At 41.9% G+C, this 18,716-nt stretch overlaps 1 protein-coding gene across 4 annotated transcripts in view; it reads left to right on the plus strand.

Moving 5' to 3' along the window:
• Positions 1–18,310, plus strand: part of zgc:158464 (uncharacterized protein LOC791139 homolog) — a 93,776-nt gene extending 75,466 nt beyond the window's left edge. For 2 of the 4 annotated variants that reach the window (XM_046374837.1, XM_046374914.1), the window contains 4 exons: positions 339–485; positions 6,568–6,742; positions 6,882–7,001; positions 14,937–18,310. In XM_046374837.1, the coding sequence (XP_046230793.1) occupies positions 339–485; positions 6,568–6,742; positions 6,882–7,001; positions 14,937–15,123 (629 nt within the window). In that variant the 3' untranslated portion in view covers positions 15,124–18,310. The remainder of the gene's footprint in view (positions 1–338; positions 486–6,567; positions 6,743–6,881; positions 7,002–14,936) is intronic. The other 2 variants (XM_046375000.1, XM_046375083.1) reach the window with 1 other exon arrangement.
• Positions 18,311–18,716: the final 406 nt, after the last annotated feature.

An 18,716-nucleotide genomic window follows, 5' to 3' on the forward strand; every position in this document is an offset into this window, starting at 1 on the left:
TATTTTATCCAAAATGGCGCCCACTATCAGAACCCAATCCTACTTTCTGTTAAACTAACCTCACTTCTTTTTCAGTCCTGTTGCATTCCTTTCCTTTTCTAGTCCACAGCTCTACTGATGATCCTCGGATCACAAAATAAACCAGCTCTCCACCATAATGGGGGCATCTTCTGCTCTTACCTGTTTTTCACGTACCCGTTCTTCTTTTTCTCTTTTTCCCTCTCTGTTTTCTGTCATTTCTCCCCCTTCCTCACTCCCTTTATGGGTCATTCATGCCTCTTGTTGCTTTCCTTTTCTCCCCTCCATCTCTCCTCTGGTGACTTGGGCGACATTTGCAGTAGAGATTAAAGTGATCAAGGACCTACCGTGGCCCCCTCCTGTTGGGCAGCTCAACACCAGCCCTCCCGTGGTGGAGGAGCTGGAGTCTCCCTCCCAGACAGCTCAGCCCTCACCAGGACAGATGAGCTGTGACCAGCACCACCATGGTGGGTGTTGGTGTTCACTTTGTCTGACGTCATTCCCATGAATCCCCCACTCTCCTATCCCACCCCCTTCCTCATTGTCAATCCATTAACCCATCATTCATCTGTCCATCATCCACTTCCTTCAGTGTGGTTATATACCTTTTTGTCTCTCTGTTTTTATGAGTGATGAAGAGTGTGTATGTGATAATTAAATCGGTAGCATTTAACACTTCACCATTTCCATTTTTGAGGAATTCCAAACCAAAACACATATAACTGGCTACAAATGTCTCTGTATTTGGCTTGCAACTAAAATGGTTTCCTATATGAGGAAGTGTCCACTTACTTTACTTAACTAGTCAGTGATAACTTAGTGAAAGACCACAGATCCTTTAGCTTTTAGAAGCACTGTATAATATGACTTTAGGTATTAGCTCAGTAATGACTGCAGGTTTCCATCTGGATTACATGTGGCAGAAAATCACTAATTCGTGTGCAGGTTTTAGGGCTGAAGGCTCATTAGTTTTAATTGTGCTGAACTGCCTTGTGTTTGCGTAATTGCCATTCGCTGTGGCCCCCATTTCCTCTTGTCAACATACTCATAAGCATCCCAGATGTCCCGCTAGCCTGCTGGTCTCTGCAAGTGGCTTACATGAATTGAAAAATCAAACTAATTTCAGGCGATATCAGTTTTTGACTTGAGTCTTTTCACCTCGGGTTTAGCCATATTTGCCATTAATTCATCTATTATCAACCAATAGCGCTGTTAGTTGATTTTTGAAGCCCTTGCACAGTGACACTCTGACTGCTGTAATTACTCAGTGAAAAGAAGGGCGTGCAGCAGAACTAATGCCAGGAATGGGATTTCCCCTGGCAGAGCGGGAAGACTTAGAGCGGGACCATGTAAGAGGAAACCGCTGCGTGGTGTAGGAGAGGACAGGGCAAGGAGTTGATTTATGTCCATAAATCCATGGGAAAGGTCCTGGCCCTCTCTGTGATATGAGTGAGGTTTAAGATCGGCATTCAGCTGTAAAGTGATCCTACCTCTGTCTGAGCCAGTATGGCCCCAGTCTACATCTTTGGGGTCAAAGGTCAATGTGGCAGACATGGGGGGATGACGACCTCGCTGACTCCTGTGAATACAGTTACAATGCACTCTCTTGACCTCAACGTACGGGCAAACCCTCAGTCACACACAGTCAGACATTAGTCATTTGTACATATGCAGGATTGCTTACATACTCCAGACTGTCTCAGCCAGTATAAGGAGCTAAAGTCTGTGTATGTGTTTGCAAAGCCTCTTGTCTTTTGCTGTAATGTAGACCAGGAAAAAAACTATATCCATTGCAGGTCAGGGAAATCTGCCACATCCATTCAACCTTATTATCAAAATTTAAATGCAGCTTGACAGGGTAGATATTACATCTACATATAAATGGAGGGCACTTTTGTCTAAGTATAATGAAGAGCTTTTTGCCTTTGTTTTTTGTTTTCCATGAATTAATTATCCACACTTTGAAGCATTTCTCTTACCTTCTCCCTTCTCTAATCTAACAAGACTTAAAAAAAAACAACAAGAAAACACAAAGTAATTAAACGATATCGGGATTTAATTTTAAATAGATTCACTAGCTGACACTTTGGAGGGTCATTCCTTTGTCTTGGAAAACCTAATTAGAGTTTCATTTTGAGATTTATAATAAAGCAAAAGCATATTCCTAGATGGCAGAAACTCAAAAAAAAGAAAAAAAAAATTCTTAAAAGGTATCCAGCAAATCATTATTTGAGATCCCGATGCACGTAATTAATATCAACATAAAAGTGAGTGATTTTTAAAGCAATGAGTTCCCAGGGTATCAGCACACGCTGAGTGCTATTTTCAGTGTGCCGTGCATTCTAATGAGATGCAGACCTGTTAATCATCTCACACGTCCTAGCTGAAAAAGTTAATTTTCACCTCACAGTACAGTGGTCAATGGAACACTTCACCCCTCAGACTAGTCATCCTTTTTGATAGGAGTACAATTAGCAAATGAGAATTAATTATCCAGCTTAATTAGAGAAAATTTGCTGTGTGTGCAGAGGGGGAGTAGGAGTAGGTTGTCTCAGTGGAGCACTTTATTGTGCTACCTTTCTGACATTTCTCTCTTGTTTAAATTGTGACCCTTACACCCTGGAAAAGTTTACAGTTTGATTTTATAAAGTTTTCTTATGTAAGATACATTTTGGGGTGATTGATGGTCACTTTAAGCCTCCTCCTATTCCTGTTCTTAAGGCATTATTCTATCTTGTTACATGCTGCTTTGCAGCACTTTATGTTGTAGATGCTGTATAATCATGAAATGTCACCTTAACCTCTATGTTTATATGTGTCCTACCCAATCAGCTCCCTCTGTCACACTCTCTAAAGCAAAGCTGTATGTGTCTGAAGGGGGCAGGTCTTTGAGCCATCAGTCACCATCTGACTGACAGTTCAATCTGATACACAGATTCCATTTGCTGCGCTTTACAAGCAACAATACTGATAACGCACGCAGATGCCCCTGCACATGTACATATGTCTTTGTGTGTGTATGTGTAAGCACGTGTGTTTGTGTGTGTGTTCGCCCTCTCATCTCTCTTAAGCTGCACCTCAGAGCTTTTGTTCTCCTCCGGGCCAATCCTCTCGTCAATCTCCTGTCGGCCCTGTCTCACACTGTGTGCACCAGAGAATGAAAGGGTAATGAGTTGAGATCACTCCTGTTGAAAGTCACCCTTAAAACGTAATTCTACAAACAGTTTAAAGCTGGTGTTGTGTGAGATGGCAGGCAGTCAATGCAGACATGAGTCCATTTGAGTGAAATGATGAGGTTTTGGTAAGTTTGGAGGCTCTCTTTTCAGGTTGATGTTCTTCTTATAGATCTATGCACTGTGCCTGTGGCAAAATCTCAGCTCTGACAGGGAAGGTTGATGCGGTGAGCTGCACTGAGAATAGCCACTCAACCCTTACTGGGAGGTGGAGAGGGGAAAAAAGGGTTTAATTAAGGTCAAATAAAGCACTGGTTGTGCTGAATCTGAGGAAGTGTAGAAATTAGCGTGGGCACTGGGAGAATGGAGAAAATGTGAAGAGCTGAGGTCAGGCGGATGGCTGAGTGGGCTGTGGATACACTGAGAGATGGACTGTGTGGAAAAACCAAGATAGCAACATTCATCCTTATGCCACAATAGGAGATACTCCTGTCGGGCTTGTGTGTTTAGATCACCGGTGGACCAAAAGAAAGTCATAAAATGTCATAAAAAAAAGTACCTTTTTTAATACAATTTGTATATGCTTTCATGTAAATGGGTAAAATTTAACAGTTTTGCAACAATTTTGTTACAGGGTCATGATGATAACAGAGATAACAGACCACAGCTGTTACTCTTTCCATCTCGCCATCATTTGTTCTGCCACCAGATGAGTAAACATTCCTCCACAGTCCATTTTCCAATATCTTTTTCTGTCGTCGTCCAAATGCTCAGTGAAAAAGACAGCTAGACTTAGAGAGGCAGGACTGGAGTGTGCGAGATGGAAAGATCAAAAGAAAAGGTCAGTTGGAGAAAAAAAGAGGAAGGGATGGACATATGCAAAGAGTACGAGCAAAAGTGAAAGTGAAGGAGGGAAAGAGAGCAATTGGCTGCGTCTTCATGTTGTGATCTGTCAGCGTTGACAGGGATGAGCGGAGCAAACATGCATCTCTTTCGTCCCCTTGGTCAGTTTCCATGGAAACGCTGTTTCTCACCCTTACACATATACTGTATGTTCATCCTACCTGAACTGTATTCCCGGGATTCAGCATGTGGTTCAAATGGACTGTATGAAAAAGTAGAGAATTAATAATGTCTTTCATGTGGACTTTGATGCGACACAGGAGCATCAATTGACTACCCATAGTGGAGCATAAGCACCAGACCCAGAGGAAGTGAAGCTACAGCCCATTGTCTTCCACGGGTCTGAGGTTAAAGCCACAGTTTACCCAGCTGTCATGCAACGGTGCAATTTGGCTGTCATTTTAAGACTCAGCCATAGCCCTGTAACAAACAGAAGTGCAGAAGCCAAGATAACAACGGTGGTTGTCATTTGGAATAATCATTTCCATGGGTTTTGGGTTCGGGGAAACGCATCATTGAGCTCAAGGCCGACGAGTTCACGCTGGACTTGTGTGGAGGTGTAGGGGAGCCCTGGTGGTTGGAGCCGAAACAGCAGCACTGTGTCTATGTCCTCACCTTCTGTATCAAAAGTACTTTATTTGCAAAAAAATATATATATATAAACTGGCCATGTGGCAGAAATATTATGATTTCTAACATGATAAATGCTGATCTGTCAGTGTGTAAGCAGCATTTTTATTGTTGTGTCAACAAGGTGCCAGTTTTAACTACTTTATGTGCAGTTAGGTAGTTTTACTTGGGGATTCCAACCTTATAACCTGTCACGAGGTTAGTCTGAGGGGTCATGAGATGTTAGGCGTGTAGGAAAGAACAAAAATACAAACGTTCTACTACACAAACTTTTATTTATTTTTCAAATTGTGATTCTTGTGAAATATTAAATAATATTGCATCGTTTTACATGTAACAAGTAAAAGTACAATATATCAATCCAAAATGTAATTGAGTTTAAAAGTTTTACTAACTTGGTCTTTTAAGCACAATCTTAAAACAAAGTTAAGTAATAAAACTAAAGGAGGTCTTTTAGTTTTCCATGTAGCCCCAGTTAGAGGGGTCCACAAGCGCAGTGAGATTTGTTGACATGGTGTTGTCTCATGTAGCCTAAATTGATTGATTGATACTGTCAGCCGTTCTACTTAGTCTGGTGCAGAAACACTTGGCGAGCTCACCAACTGTAAACTGTAATGCAACCCTCTGACTGGAATGCAGAGTCTAGACAGATGTAGACCCATCTCCACTGACTCCCTGTGAAGATCACAGTGCCTGTCTGTCTGTACAAGTGCCTACCATGCAGCCTGGGTAATTAAACACTACACTAGACGCGAAACTGGCCATTAGTTTATCCAGTGGCTGTGAGCTTCATACTACATTAACTCCTTCCATCAAAGGCTCACCTATGATGTGTTGATCTTAAATCTTAAAGCAGCCAGTGATCTTCAGTCAAAGCTTGTCATGTAGGTGTTGCTCTTATTGCTCGTGAAGTGTGTCAGTGGCTCTGAATGGGTCTTTCCAAAACTGACTGTGCTGTGACATCAATTATAGTGATGGATGACAGAGGAAAAATAGTTAAAACACACATGTACAGACACACACACACAGAGGGATGACTTCACTGGTACTCCCACCTCCACTGTCCAATGTTTGCTTCCAAAGCCCTCTGACAGAAGAGAGAATTCACTTTCATTTGTCCTCGCATACACTATCTTCTCCTCGTGTTTGCTTTTGTAAATAACGGCAAATGTTTTTCTGTGTGCTGATTGGCTGTGATTCACCCAGTGACCTCTGCCAGTCATGTCATGAGCACAGGTCACCTCCAGTACTCCCACACACACCATCAAACACTTCCCTGTGAGGCTGCCAAGACAGCTTATCATGGCCACAGTTGACCGTGAGAATTTTGAAAAGCCAGTTTAATGTTTAACATGCGTGTGTGTGTGTGTGTGTGTGTTCATGTACGAGTGTGTGTGTGTTTGTACATATGACTTACAAGCGTGAATGTTGGAGTGGTTTGATGAAAGTTTATGTGTGTGTATTTTCTCACTGGAATGTGTACACAGTGTGGAAGGATTGATTTATGCCTCCTCCTCTGTGAATACATGTCCCTTTGTTGGATGAGTTACACAAAGAATCACTCTGTGTCAGTGTGTGTGTAAAAGCACAAGTTGGATATCTGTTATCGCACACACCCCTCTTTGCTCTGTTCTAGTTTAGTGGATACATTTAACAGCAATGTACCCTAGAACTTTTTCAAATGTCTACTTCCTGTTAAGCACACTAGCTTTTCCAAGGGTCCTTAAGCTGAAGTCTACCTTAAATATGCATACTTTACAAAACGATATTGCATTGTTATCAGTAAAATATCCATCATATTCCAGAATAAAATGTTTCAACTGTTGCTTTTTCTTTCTCACAGTCCAGTTTGATGGTGTTGAAAAGTCTCGAATGTCGCCTACCAAGGAGGGGAAAACCCGGCCGCTGCAGCGACACTCCAGTGGCTGTCTGGTCAACACCAAAATGACTTCACTGGACCACTGCAGCTCCTCTCTAGGGGAGCGCATTGACCCCTCCATGCCCCTGGAGAGCCAGTTGTGAGTGGGATGTTGTTGTTGCTTTATTATGACTGATTGTTATTTCAAATACGTCAATTTTGTTGTGCATGAGTTGCATGGGTCTGACCATATCTGTTCCTCTTTTTTCCCCGTCCTTACTTCCTGTCGTTGGCTGCAGCTGGTACCATGGAGCGATCAGTCGGACGGATGCAGAGTCTCTGCTCAGGCTGTGTAAGGAGGCCAGCTACCTGGTGAGAAACAGTGAGACCAGCAAGAACGACTACTCCCTCTCCCTCAAGTAAGGATAACACTCTCTTTTCCTGAAGAACAAGCCACAGACAGTATTATAAGATACCCAAGTGCACATGACAGCTGGGTGAAAGAGTAATTGCAAATTGTCAGTATGGTTTGGCGTGGTTAGGTAACAGAAAGAAAGAAAATCAAGTCAGTATTTTTTTTCCCTGTGATTTGTACAGAGAACAGGTGTCGAGGATTATTTGGATTATTTGCAATAGGCATTCCTTCCCTTTGTACACACACACACACACACACACACACACACACACACACACACACACACACACCACAGTCAAGAGACAAGTAAATACAAAGTTTAGCAGCTCCACATGCTTACTGGTAGAGTATACAGAGTGCACAAATCTTGCATACAAAGATCCTCTCACACCCCTGGTCTGCTGATTCTTCCTTTTCAATATGGTAACAATTTTCACCTTTCAGACCTCTGTCTCCCACCTACATCCTGCCTGTCCCTTGTCCTCCACCTCCCCCAGGTAACCCCTCTGACACTGTCGGCTTGCTTGATTTACTGATGTGCCTGCCACTTAGTTAATGGTACCCTTCATCAGCGACCCCTGATCCCTGCATGTCCAGCAAAAGATTCAAAGGAGCCACTCTGATTGGTCTTGTCTTGTCTGACATTTGGTACTTTACCCTGTGCAGTCACATCCCATTCTTTTGACGTGAATGTTTGCCTTTGGCGAGTTTGGTTTAATGATTTTACTAGGTGCCATAGCAACGTTGTAAGTCACAACCTGAAAGATGTAGCCCAAAGTCAAATTTTGCAATCTAACTTGAGCCATCATCTTTGAAGTATAAAGTTTTAAAACTTTTGCTGATAAATGGTCTTTACTGTCCATTTTACGTCTCAGGGCGACTTACAGCACATGACATTTTGAAAAATCTCTACAACTCTGTGCTGACCTTCAGAGGAAACTATAATATGCTAAGAGACATTGATTATCCTTATTATGGCAGAGCTCATCTTGCTGGAGGCTTATATCTCTTGGCAGGGAAACATAATGCCTTCCACTGCTTCAGTTCTCTTCATGCTCCCATAGCTGACTGCCTGTCTAACTTCCCGTCTCGGCGACTGATCATCTTCTTATTCTTACGTGGCTGCTTCTTTATCTGTCTTACTGACAGACAAAAAGCCTGACTTACTAACTGCTGGCCTTTTGACCTACTGCACTGGCATTCTCATTGACTACAAAGCAAAGAGGCTAAATGACAGTATTACTATTTGAGTTTTTTAAAGTAGCCTAAGAGACTGATTTTTATTTATCTGTAAAACAAAGTTGCCAAGAAAGATTTTCAGGCCAAATAAATTCTCCTTGGGGCTACAATTGATGTAATTGCAATACTATCACTTTAGATAACAGTGAGAAGGAATGCATTATTTAGCATTCAAAAATAAGATGCATGATCAATAACTGTTAAGTGCAAACTAAGGCCAGGATATATGGAATAGCATGAGCATATTAACAACATATGATTAATAACCACCAGCTAGTGTAACCATCCTGTAACCCGGTGTTTCCCAACCTTCTTTGAGCTGTGGCACATCTCTAACTTTAGAAAGACCGCGCAGTGTGCTGTCGGGCAAAAATGTTTGAATCAGTTGGCCGCTCCGCCCGCGACCGCACGCCGTCCACCCAGAGGTTGGGAATCACTGCTGTAACCATTCAGAGTTAAATGTTAATTATAAAATAGATATGTAAGAGCCAAGAAAGCAACACCTCAGTGGACCAGACCCATATCTCCACTGTGGAAAGAACAAAAGGTCTTTGCTGTAGAATGGTGTTGAATACATGGAGTGGAGATATAATAGCAGGAGGAAATTTGATGAATACACCTTTATTAAGCACTAATTCCATTTTGGACTAAAAAATGATATTTTTTGAGAGGCAAGAGAGAATTAATCCATCCATCTTTCTATTATGATAAAAATGAGAGGTTTTACCTCCCCAGATGAAATGGCTAAATCAGTCGAATTTTGAGGAGGGAGGCCAGGAGGGGTTGGAAATGAAACTTATGAGGCTGAATTATTTTTTTTTTTCATTATTTTATTTTTACTGATTCAACTCAATAAAAAGATGAAGGTATCAAGGTATCATCTAAATGAAAGTTTCACTTGATTTCAGTGGTGAAAAGCTGGTGAGTACAGATGGTAAAGCATTTTACTAACGGGCAGCTCAGTTGGTAAGGTAGAGGGAAGGCTTGCTTGCGCTAGTTTATTGCCCACATTATTTATGCTGAGTGATTCAGACCATCTTACTTACTCACATGGCTGCTCCTCTGACCTATAGGCTACTGTTTTCACAAAGGCATTGGATGACACCCAGAGAGAAGAAGAGAAATTAGGCTGAAAAGATTGTGTTATCATTGGCATAGCAAAGTTGTTCAATCAGTATGACAGCAGAGGTCTTCCCTCTTTTGTAAAGTGGCTGACTGTGGGGGCGGCCTCAAGCCTTTTAGTGCCCTGAGCAGAACGAGATTCAGGGTTCCCAGGTGACCTAAAGCAGACACTTTGCTCATGCCCTGGGCAGCTCTCACAGTTCTTAGGGTTGGCGATGATGAGGGCAACAGGCAAAGTGAGAAAGAAAGGAGCCACTAAGTCAAACTTTTCACACCAGGTGCAGACATGCGTGTGTGGGTGTGTGTAGAGGGGTGTAGTTGGTGTGTGTGTCACAGAGGGGATGTTGGTCATGTTGGATCTCAGTCTGTTGTTGTCACTTGTCATAAGAAAAAAAGATGCTTGCTCATCTATACATGTAGAGGCAAATAAAATGAAAATCCCTTTTGCATGGCGGATCATCTGGAGGGGCTCGTGGAGACTTCGGAGAGTATCATCACGTTGTATTTCAGTAAACTCCAAGTGCGTATCCTCTTGCACTCCTTCCACATCCAGAGAGTAAGGGTTTGATAACTGGATCATGCTCGTCTCAATGGAAAACACTTGTGAAACTCTGTGATGAGTGATGTGAGCACAGTCACATATTCCCCATTTGCACAGAAATGTTGGCATTTGGGAGATAATTTTACAGAGAACTGATATCATGATTTACCTCCGAAGTCATTAAGCACTTTTGACTGGGTGAGATTATTAGTTTTCACAGTAGTAATTCTCCCATCACCCTACTGAGCAACTCTGGCACACACTGTTTCTTGTATTCCCATATGGTGATTGTGACACAGTTGGACCTGCTTTGTAATAAAGTCAGTGGGCCAAATCTAATTTTAATTTTAAAATAGCTCACGGCTTGTATAAATTAAAATATCAGGCCATATTGTAAGGAGCGATAAAGGCAGCATCAAGTTAATGGACTTAATTCCTGTACATTAGTTTAAGCTGGCTCGATTTTTTCCCCTTTCGTTGGAGTGGCAAATTGTGCTGTATTGTAATCAAACTGTTCACAGTTTGCTAGCTGAATAGCTGGCAGGGGTGGCACCTGCAGAATGAGAAAATGGGCAAAAACATTAACATAGAGATTGTTTCTTGAAGCCTTGTGTTTCTCCGTGTGTAGTCAGTTACGTCTATATTTGTGTGAATCAACTCCTGTCACAGAAGTTTGGCTCTTGGGCCTTTGGCATCAATCAGATCAAGCCTAGAAAAGAGTGAGCAGAGCATTTCGTGGGAAAGACACGTGCCACCATGCTGAAGACAGGGTTAACTCTGAGTTCAGCCTGCTGACACGAGCCCATCTCCCCTGCTGCCACTGAAAATGAGTGGAAACCCAAGGTGAAGATCCTTCATGTCTGAGGTTTCTGAAAAATGTATAAGGCCATGAGGTGGCATGTATGTGTATTGCATTATTGATAGAGACAGACGTTGCTGACACCTCCAGCCCCAAGAGTCCTCTGGCCTGAAGGAAAGCGTTTTCTGCCTGTTTTGCCCTCCTCACCTCTTTTTTTCTTTTCAGCTGCTCTTCAACCCCTACCCCTCATTTTCTCTCTTTTTTTTCCCTCTCTGTGGAGAGAAACCCTTATAGGTGTTTAAAAAAATATCCTTCACCAGTCTCTCAGTGCACAGAGTCATCCCGTTTCTCACCTCACGAGAGAACCCTGCACAGCATGTTTCCCCTGGCTGAGCAGAGAAAATGTGAGTGAAAAAAAAGAAAATCTACCCAAACAGAATCTGGTTGATGCCAGAACACTGGGGAGGAAACTAAATAGATAATAAATATCAGTCAGTTGACAGAACAATCAAACACTGGTAATTTAATTCCAAAGACATGCCATGCTTTTTGGTGTAGACAGAAATGATCTGATATCCTTTAAGTGGCACAGACAAGACAAATCACTGTTGAGAACACAAGAATAATATTTTTTGCAGCTTATTTAGCCAGCTGAGGCTTTTTCAGTGTTCAGTGTCCCATCAGTGAGATTGAATATAGTTGAGAGATTTTGTTTCTCAAACTTCTTAGGCTGCTTCACACCACTAACTGCATCCTTTTAACACAGACTGTCGGTTACAGAATGGTGGGGTTCAGTTTAGGCAGACTCATTCATTTAGTGCTCATATGAATTAATGGGAACGAATATGTTATCTGATGCCGAGTAATGCTTTAAAAAGGTCATCACTTCTGCCAAGGATCATTGTTTTTTGGCAAATGACTTTGCCGTCTCTGATGCCATAGATTCATAACACCGAGAGCATCATTCATGGAGCAATCCAATATGTTGAAGGTGGAGATAAGCAGTGCTTGCTGTCAGGCTGTTCTTGCTCTGAGGACCACAGGGTTCAAATCAAAGTCATAAACCTCAATAAACAGGACAGGAGACCTCCCCAGTGAGATTAATCCTGATTAGACAATAGAAGCCCACAAACACAGGGATATGATAACGCCACAAAAGCCTGTCTCCTCAAAAATATCCCTGCATTCATTTTTATCAGCAGCCCCGGTGTATTTTGCTCTGTTGTCCTGGTTTGTGTCTCTGCAGGACTGTAACGTGATAAGCAGCCCTGAACACCGGCTGGAAAATCAGCTGGGAATCTAAAAATGATGCTATTGATGTGTTTGCCTTTTTAAGTGTGGCTCTGTGTAACCTAACGCCTGTCTCACAGCGCTCTGCGTGAAGACTCATCAAAAGCACTTTGCAGGGAGGATTTTTTTTTTTTTAAATGAGCTCTCCTGGCCCCACTTGCGAGTTGGTAGAATTGTAGAGACCTGTGGCAAGGGAAATTTGTCCTGCCCTCCTCAAATCATGATGAACCTGTTAATGACATGCCTAGATATCAAGGCCAGAGGCACAATAATGGACAAGTCTGATAGTTGTGTTTACATCACTTTTATAACTCAGCAAGGCTGCAGCTTTCTACCTCAGCTCATCTATGAAACATTATGCTCTCCATCATCTGCTATGCACGGTATGTAGGATTCCAAAACTTCATAGATTGCTTTATCTGATTTTCTGTAATAGCAGTCATCGTCACATTAATATTAAAAAAGGATTGGAACAATATATCTTTTAACATAATCTCACATGAAGGAATAACCATCTATCGGTTGAAATCTTTTCTTGTTCTTGATGGATGTCCCTAAATTGAACTCTGCATATTCTTCGCTTTTTTTTTTTTTTTTTTTGTTTTTTACTTGAGTGTTATCTGTGTGCCAGGAGAAACTGGTGCGTCAGGGAGAGAACACATCCTCAGGCTTTACATGCAATTACCAGATAAGTAAAGAATGGACTTGCTTTACGTTTAAGGTGCCTGAAGGCCAGTTCTTGCTCCTGTTCATCACAGATAATGGGCACATCCACATATTTGTGCATATATTTACAGTGGCTATATATTCAGTGTCATTTTAGTTGCTTTATTTGTCTGTTATAGAAACAAATGCACTTGGAAAATAGGAGCAATGTTGTAAACCTCATCAGCACTCTTGACTGCCCTGTTTACACTATTTCTAAGCAGAAATGTGTGCTTAGGTCTCTGTTTTGTTAATTAATGAATATCTCTTCTACTTCACACTGTGTACACTCTTATCCTCATGAGAATCCTGTTTCATATCGTCTTTGACACAAACAGGATGCATAGTGCAGAGAACACTAGCATGAGTCTATGAGTCTGCAGCTCTCCTACAGACCTGATGCGTTGGGCTGCTGCTTACAGAAAGGGTTAGTGAGAAATGGTAATCCCTGCATTTCTTTTTCTTGCAGTGTAATTGAAGACTTAAGTTATTATTCTTCTTCTCCTTGCTATGTCTTTTTCATTTCACATTCAAGATTAGGGAAATATGATTAGATATGTTATAGTGTAGACTAGATGGGAGGTTAGTGAGCTGCAAAGAATTGGTTCACATTATGTTGATGACAGGCCATAATGTCCACTTGCAGCAAGGAAGTGCGTGCTATTTGAGTTGCTAGAAGCATTTGCTGATGATTTTAAAAGCTATTATGCTAATGTATTTTCATAAAGACAAATTATCAGAATGGTATATTTACAGCCAGCTGTAGGGACCATTAGTTTTGTATCAGTTCCTTACTAAAGCTTACTGTTGCATCTCTTAACTCCAAAAAAGTAATCTTCTATTTTAAAGCACAAGATTACTGGCAAGCTGTAAAATGTATTGATCGAAGGCTCCTCAGAGCTCACGGGGAGCTTTTAATTTGCTGTGCATTTATTGCTGTAGCTTAAGTGATTTATCCTGGGGGTTCATTAGCTTCATCCTTATGCTCTGCATGTGAAACTCGGCACCTTAAGCAACCTGCCTTTTAGTCTCCTCCCAAGACACCTCCAAAGTTATCAGAGGTAATCCGGCTTTCACAGCATTGTCACATACTGTAGGGAGAAACTACTGTGGGAGTAAACGAGAGAGGGGCTGTCAATTAGGGTGATTCACGAGTCTCCCACAAATTCAGGCTTCTGACACACTTTTCAATTTAAATTATTTTTCAGCCATGCTAGTGACATGGCTCCAGGCACAACAGTGACAGTCAGTTGGTCCACCACTTTGGTCTCCACTGACACGTCTCAACAACTATTGGATGGATTGTCATGACATTTGGTATAGACATTCATGGTTAGCATATAGTGTGTCCTTTTGTCCCTTGAATTTTCTTCAATCACCGTCTAGTCAAAATTTTTGTTTAATTAGTTAGTTAGTTTATGGACACCTGCAAAACTGATAGTCCCCTCAGTTTTGCTTTGTATTTAGTGCTAATTGTTAAATGTTAGCATGCTAACCTGCTAAACTAATACAGTGACATGGTAAACATTATACCTGCTACACCATCAGCATCTTTGCGTTGTCATTGAGAGCTTGTTAGCACGCCAACAAAGGATGGATAGTAAGAACTACGTAACCCAGCGATGGCCTTTGTTAATTTGCATTAAAATTGCACAGGAAAAATAGTTTCCTAGTTTATTGGTTTGCTTTCTAGTTGTTGCAAACTGCACATATCAAGCAGTGTTTCTACCACTGGCCCGCCCACACAATCCTGTCTGGCACATAAACTTTATGTATGTAAAAGTAGATTTTTTGGGCTCTGGGAAAGTTTTACAAATATAAAACTCTTGTACTTTAAAAAATTCTTATACAAAGAGTAATTGATATTTATATTCATTGCCATTCACTGTGTCCTGTTAAAATTTCTACAGAAACTTTACAGTCTCTTTTATAATGTTTCATGAGGGAAATCCTTTTTGGGTCACAAGGAATTTCTTTCATTGCAGTTCTGAGAGTGGCCACTGGGGCTAATTAGCAGCAAGGCTGAGTTGCGGCACCACATTCAGCTGCCTAAACACATCCATGATCTATTCACCATTCACCTGAGAGCCATTGGTGTAGCTCTAGCTACACCATTTTATTCCATGGAAGATGGAAGTTCTCTCTTTGGAAAAATTGATTTAAGTTGAAAACTTATGGTCTTGTTTTTTATGGAGCTAAAAGGGTGTTTTCTATCACTCTCTTTTGTCTTCTTCTGTCCTCAGGAGCAGCCAGGGCTTCATGCACATGAAACTGTCACGGACGAAGGAGAACAAGTACATCCTGGGCCAGAACAGCTGCCCTTTTGACAGCGTGCCTGAGATCATCCATTTCTACTCCAGCCGCAAGCTTCCCATCAAAGGTGCCGAGCATATGTCCCTGCTCTACCCTGTAGCCATCAGGACACTATAGTGCTCTGGGTCACCTGCAGACGTTGGCCCCTGCAGTACTCACTGCGCCACCCTGTGGCACCACGATACCTGTCCTTCCGGACAGAATCCAGTAGGCTCACAGGAAGACGTACAGTGGCATCCCAAAACTGCTGATCCTGACTCACCTCACTGGCCAACTGATTACAGACCTGTTTTTCAAGGCCCACTGCATACTATCTTATACTTACAGACTCAGTGCTGCAGAAGTCTTCATTATTTTATTTTATTTTATTTATGACAGACGCCCATTTCGCTACATTGCAGACTGACTATCTGATGAGCATCATTTCACTGATTCTTGATCTGATTTCCCTTAGCACTTAACACTCAAAGAAAAATAAAGGTACAACATTGTAACATTTGTCACTCGGTTGTACCTCTTTTCGTATAATGTTATACCTTTCCCCTAAGAGTGCACATCACGAAAATGTTTTGCTCATTTGGTTAGGCTCTGTTGATGCTGTAATTGTTTTGTGAGGGGACTTGAAGATTGTATGAGCCGTGTAAGGGAAGCGACATTTATGAGGCATGTTGAGGGATATTGTCCACATGGGCCCCATACAGTGGCCGGGTTATTGAATAAACTGGCCTTGTATGAACGGTGTGTCCCCAGCTGTGTGGAAATAACAGGCCTGTGAACAGTGCAGACTGATCTCTCTATCTTGTCATAGTGTATGCTGTCTGCTATCCATCACTGAGTGGGTGTATCACACCAGTGACAGTGTAAGTACCATGGTGGTGAGACAGGTAGGAAAGCATGATGGATGGGTCAGCCCATCCGACACAGTACAATTGGCTGAGGCTGGAGACCAGAGCCTGTCCAAATGGACCAAATTAGCCCCACTACCCCTGCTTGGAATGGCTTTGCATCAGGAGAATGAAATATGCCTGCATTGTCTACCTCAGAAAATCAATTTCATTCGCCCATCTGCAGATCAATAGGTACAATGGGATTGCAGACATTGATCTGCCCTCCCTTCGACATTCCGATTCCCTTAAAATTGCATCATCGGTTTTAGGAATATGGTTTTTTTGAAAACAGTTAATCCAAGATTTTTTTATGAAAACACAAGCAGCTTTTCCAGATCAGCAATTGTATGTATAGTCACAACGTGATACTGTGTGATGTCAGTTAGAAATGTTTGGTTAATGCCTTATAATGCATGGATCAGATCAGTCCTCTAGATCAGCTGATTTCCAATTCTGCTTTTAACGATTGTTCTGTGACTGTAATTTATTCTGGGGTAATTATTACTGATGTGTCAATCCTTTGTGGTGGCCCATCAGCCCCCCTCACCCTCATTGTTCTGTGCCGATGTGATCGTGTTCTTTGGGACTACTCCAGCCTCTTTGACTGTGGTGCTGTTTTTGTTGTATCAAGTCCTGTTAAATGCACATTTGCCTCGGTGGCCTGACTCTGGGACACGAGTCACGGCGTCTTCTGACCAACTCCCGTCAGACCTCACGTGAGACACGATCTCATTATCCCCCCCCCCCAACACTGCTGACTAATCACAGCGCAGCCTGCTTGAACGTGATAAACGCTTAAACCTGTCTTGCATCCACTTTGCATTCAAATCTCTCTATCATCTACCCCTTTACTACCAGATGTGCATACATGTGTGACTGTGGGTGAGTATGCGTATGTGTGCACAGACTCTCTGAGTTCCCCTGTGTTTTTACCCATGCTGCTACAAACTGGTGACAGCCCTTGCTTGAACCTCTTTGGTCAGCTCCTGTGTTCTCTCCCCTGAACTCAAGAAACTAGAATTTGGCCCACTGACTCACTAATTTTCATTTCTTCTTGTATTCACTCATTTGACCACAGCTGATTTCAGTAACTCATAGGAATGACTCGCCTGTCTTTTAACCTGCTCTCTGCATTTTATCCAAACAGACCCAATGAGATTACAGCTCACAGCATATAAAATTGCTGACCAGTTACAGCAAAAAGGAGCTGATTTGCCAATAGTATCCACACCATGAACTGGCACTAACGAACCTGCCTAATACTTGTATGATCAAACTGCCTCGCTCTTATGAGTTGCAAAACTCTGTGGTTTAAAGAGCCAATCCAAGTGAAAATGGAAAAAGTCTGAGCTGAAAATGACTGACACTAGGAATTTAGCAAGCATGACCACTGTACATACAAAGTCAAACGCATTTTGTCTTTGACTATATTTCTGCTGTGTGTGCTATGCAAATATGAACTGCAGTCATGGAAAGGGAAATGATTGTGTGCCTCTTCCAAATGTTTATGACAAATGTGATGGTACAAACTGTCCAGCAGGAAGAGACATAATCAACAGAATGACCTGATTAGTAAAAATAGTTTGCAGATAGTGGGATGTATGCAGATGTTTATTTCGTTGGTGCAGTAAGTGAACAGACCAATGTTGGCGTCATCAGATAAGTGTGAGGGGTGTCTTTTCACGTCATCAGGCAACCTCTGCAGCCATATTAAAGAATAGTATGTTGTTGAAGTGGACCTATGTATTTCTTTGAAAGAAGATAACTTAAGGAGAAATGCAAATGAAATAGAGTATATGTGTGATGTGTTCTTTATGCTCCGAATGTTCCCTGTTTAAGAGATCAAATGTTGACAGTACAGGCTATTTATTTAGTTACTGCTGCTGATGAGTATTACTGTACTACAGGAAAGAGCCTGCGTGGCCGCACTGCCTTGAGAGAGGCCTTAGCTTTGGAGAAAGGGAATGAAGGGAGGAGGAAAGGGATTGAGGGGGAGACAGAGGAGAGTGTGTTCTGACGGGGTGTAGGATTTGCTGCAATCAGCAGACACACTCTCCACTTTCGTATATTTCTATTATGAGAACCTGAAAGAGCCCTTCTCCTCCCTCTGAAGTGTCTTAAAGCGCGCATGTGTGTACACACAAATGTGCATGCATGAAACAGTGTTTGTGTGGGTGTGTGTGCGTGAGTACTGGTGTAAGCAACCATCAGCCATTGACTTGCCCCGTGTGTATCTTGTGTCTCACTTTACTGTGGTAAAGTGACACGTATGAGTTTCCTTGTGTACATTTTTGTGCCACGTATGTATGCACTACTACAACATATCTCTGTACAGTCCCTCATGGCCAAATGTATATACTGAATGTATTGTATGGGGACATAGGTTCAAAATAAATAAAATTGGGTTTATGAGTTTATGTGTGATTTAATGTTTCTGTTTTATGCAGACAGACCACAATAAGTCACATAATTATTTAGCAAGAGAAACACTCCTTCCTGCATATTCACCATCGCCAGTTACCATGGTGAAGCCCTTCGATAAATAGTGAAGAGCGACCATTGTTTGAGCCAAGGACAGAATGCTGGAGCTATTATCAAGCCCGTACTCCAGCACTTGTTGTCCTCTATTGATCCACTTTGTTGCACACTCCTGTTTTTTTTCCTCTCTGCTTTTAATCCCAGTAGCATCTGTTTTATGTACATCTGCCTGAAGATTACTAGTCCACCTTTCCTACAGTTAGATTCCCTGCGTCCAGTAATCACACCTCGGCCCTGTATTGATAATAAAGAAGTGCAAAGGAGAAAGACTAAAGAAGGATCTAT

This window comes from Scatophagus argus, chromosome 1 (genome assembly GCF_020382885.2).
Source record: "Scatophagus argus isolate fScaArg1 chromosome 1, fScaArg1.pri, whole genome shotgun sequence".
NCBI classification, from domain to species: domain Eukaryota; kingdom Metazoa; phylum Chordata; class Actinopteri; family Scatophagidae; genus Scatophagus; species Scatophagus argus.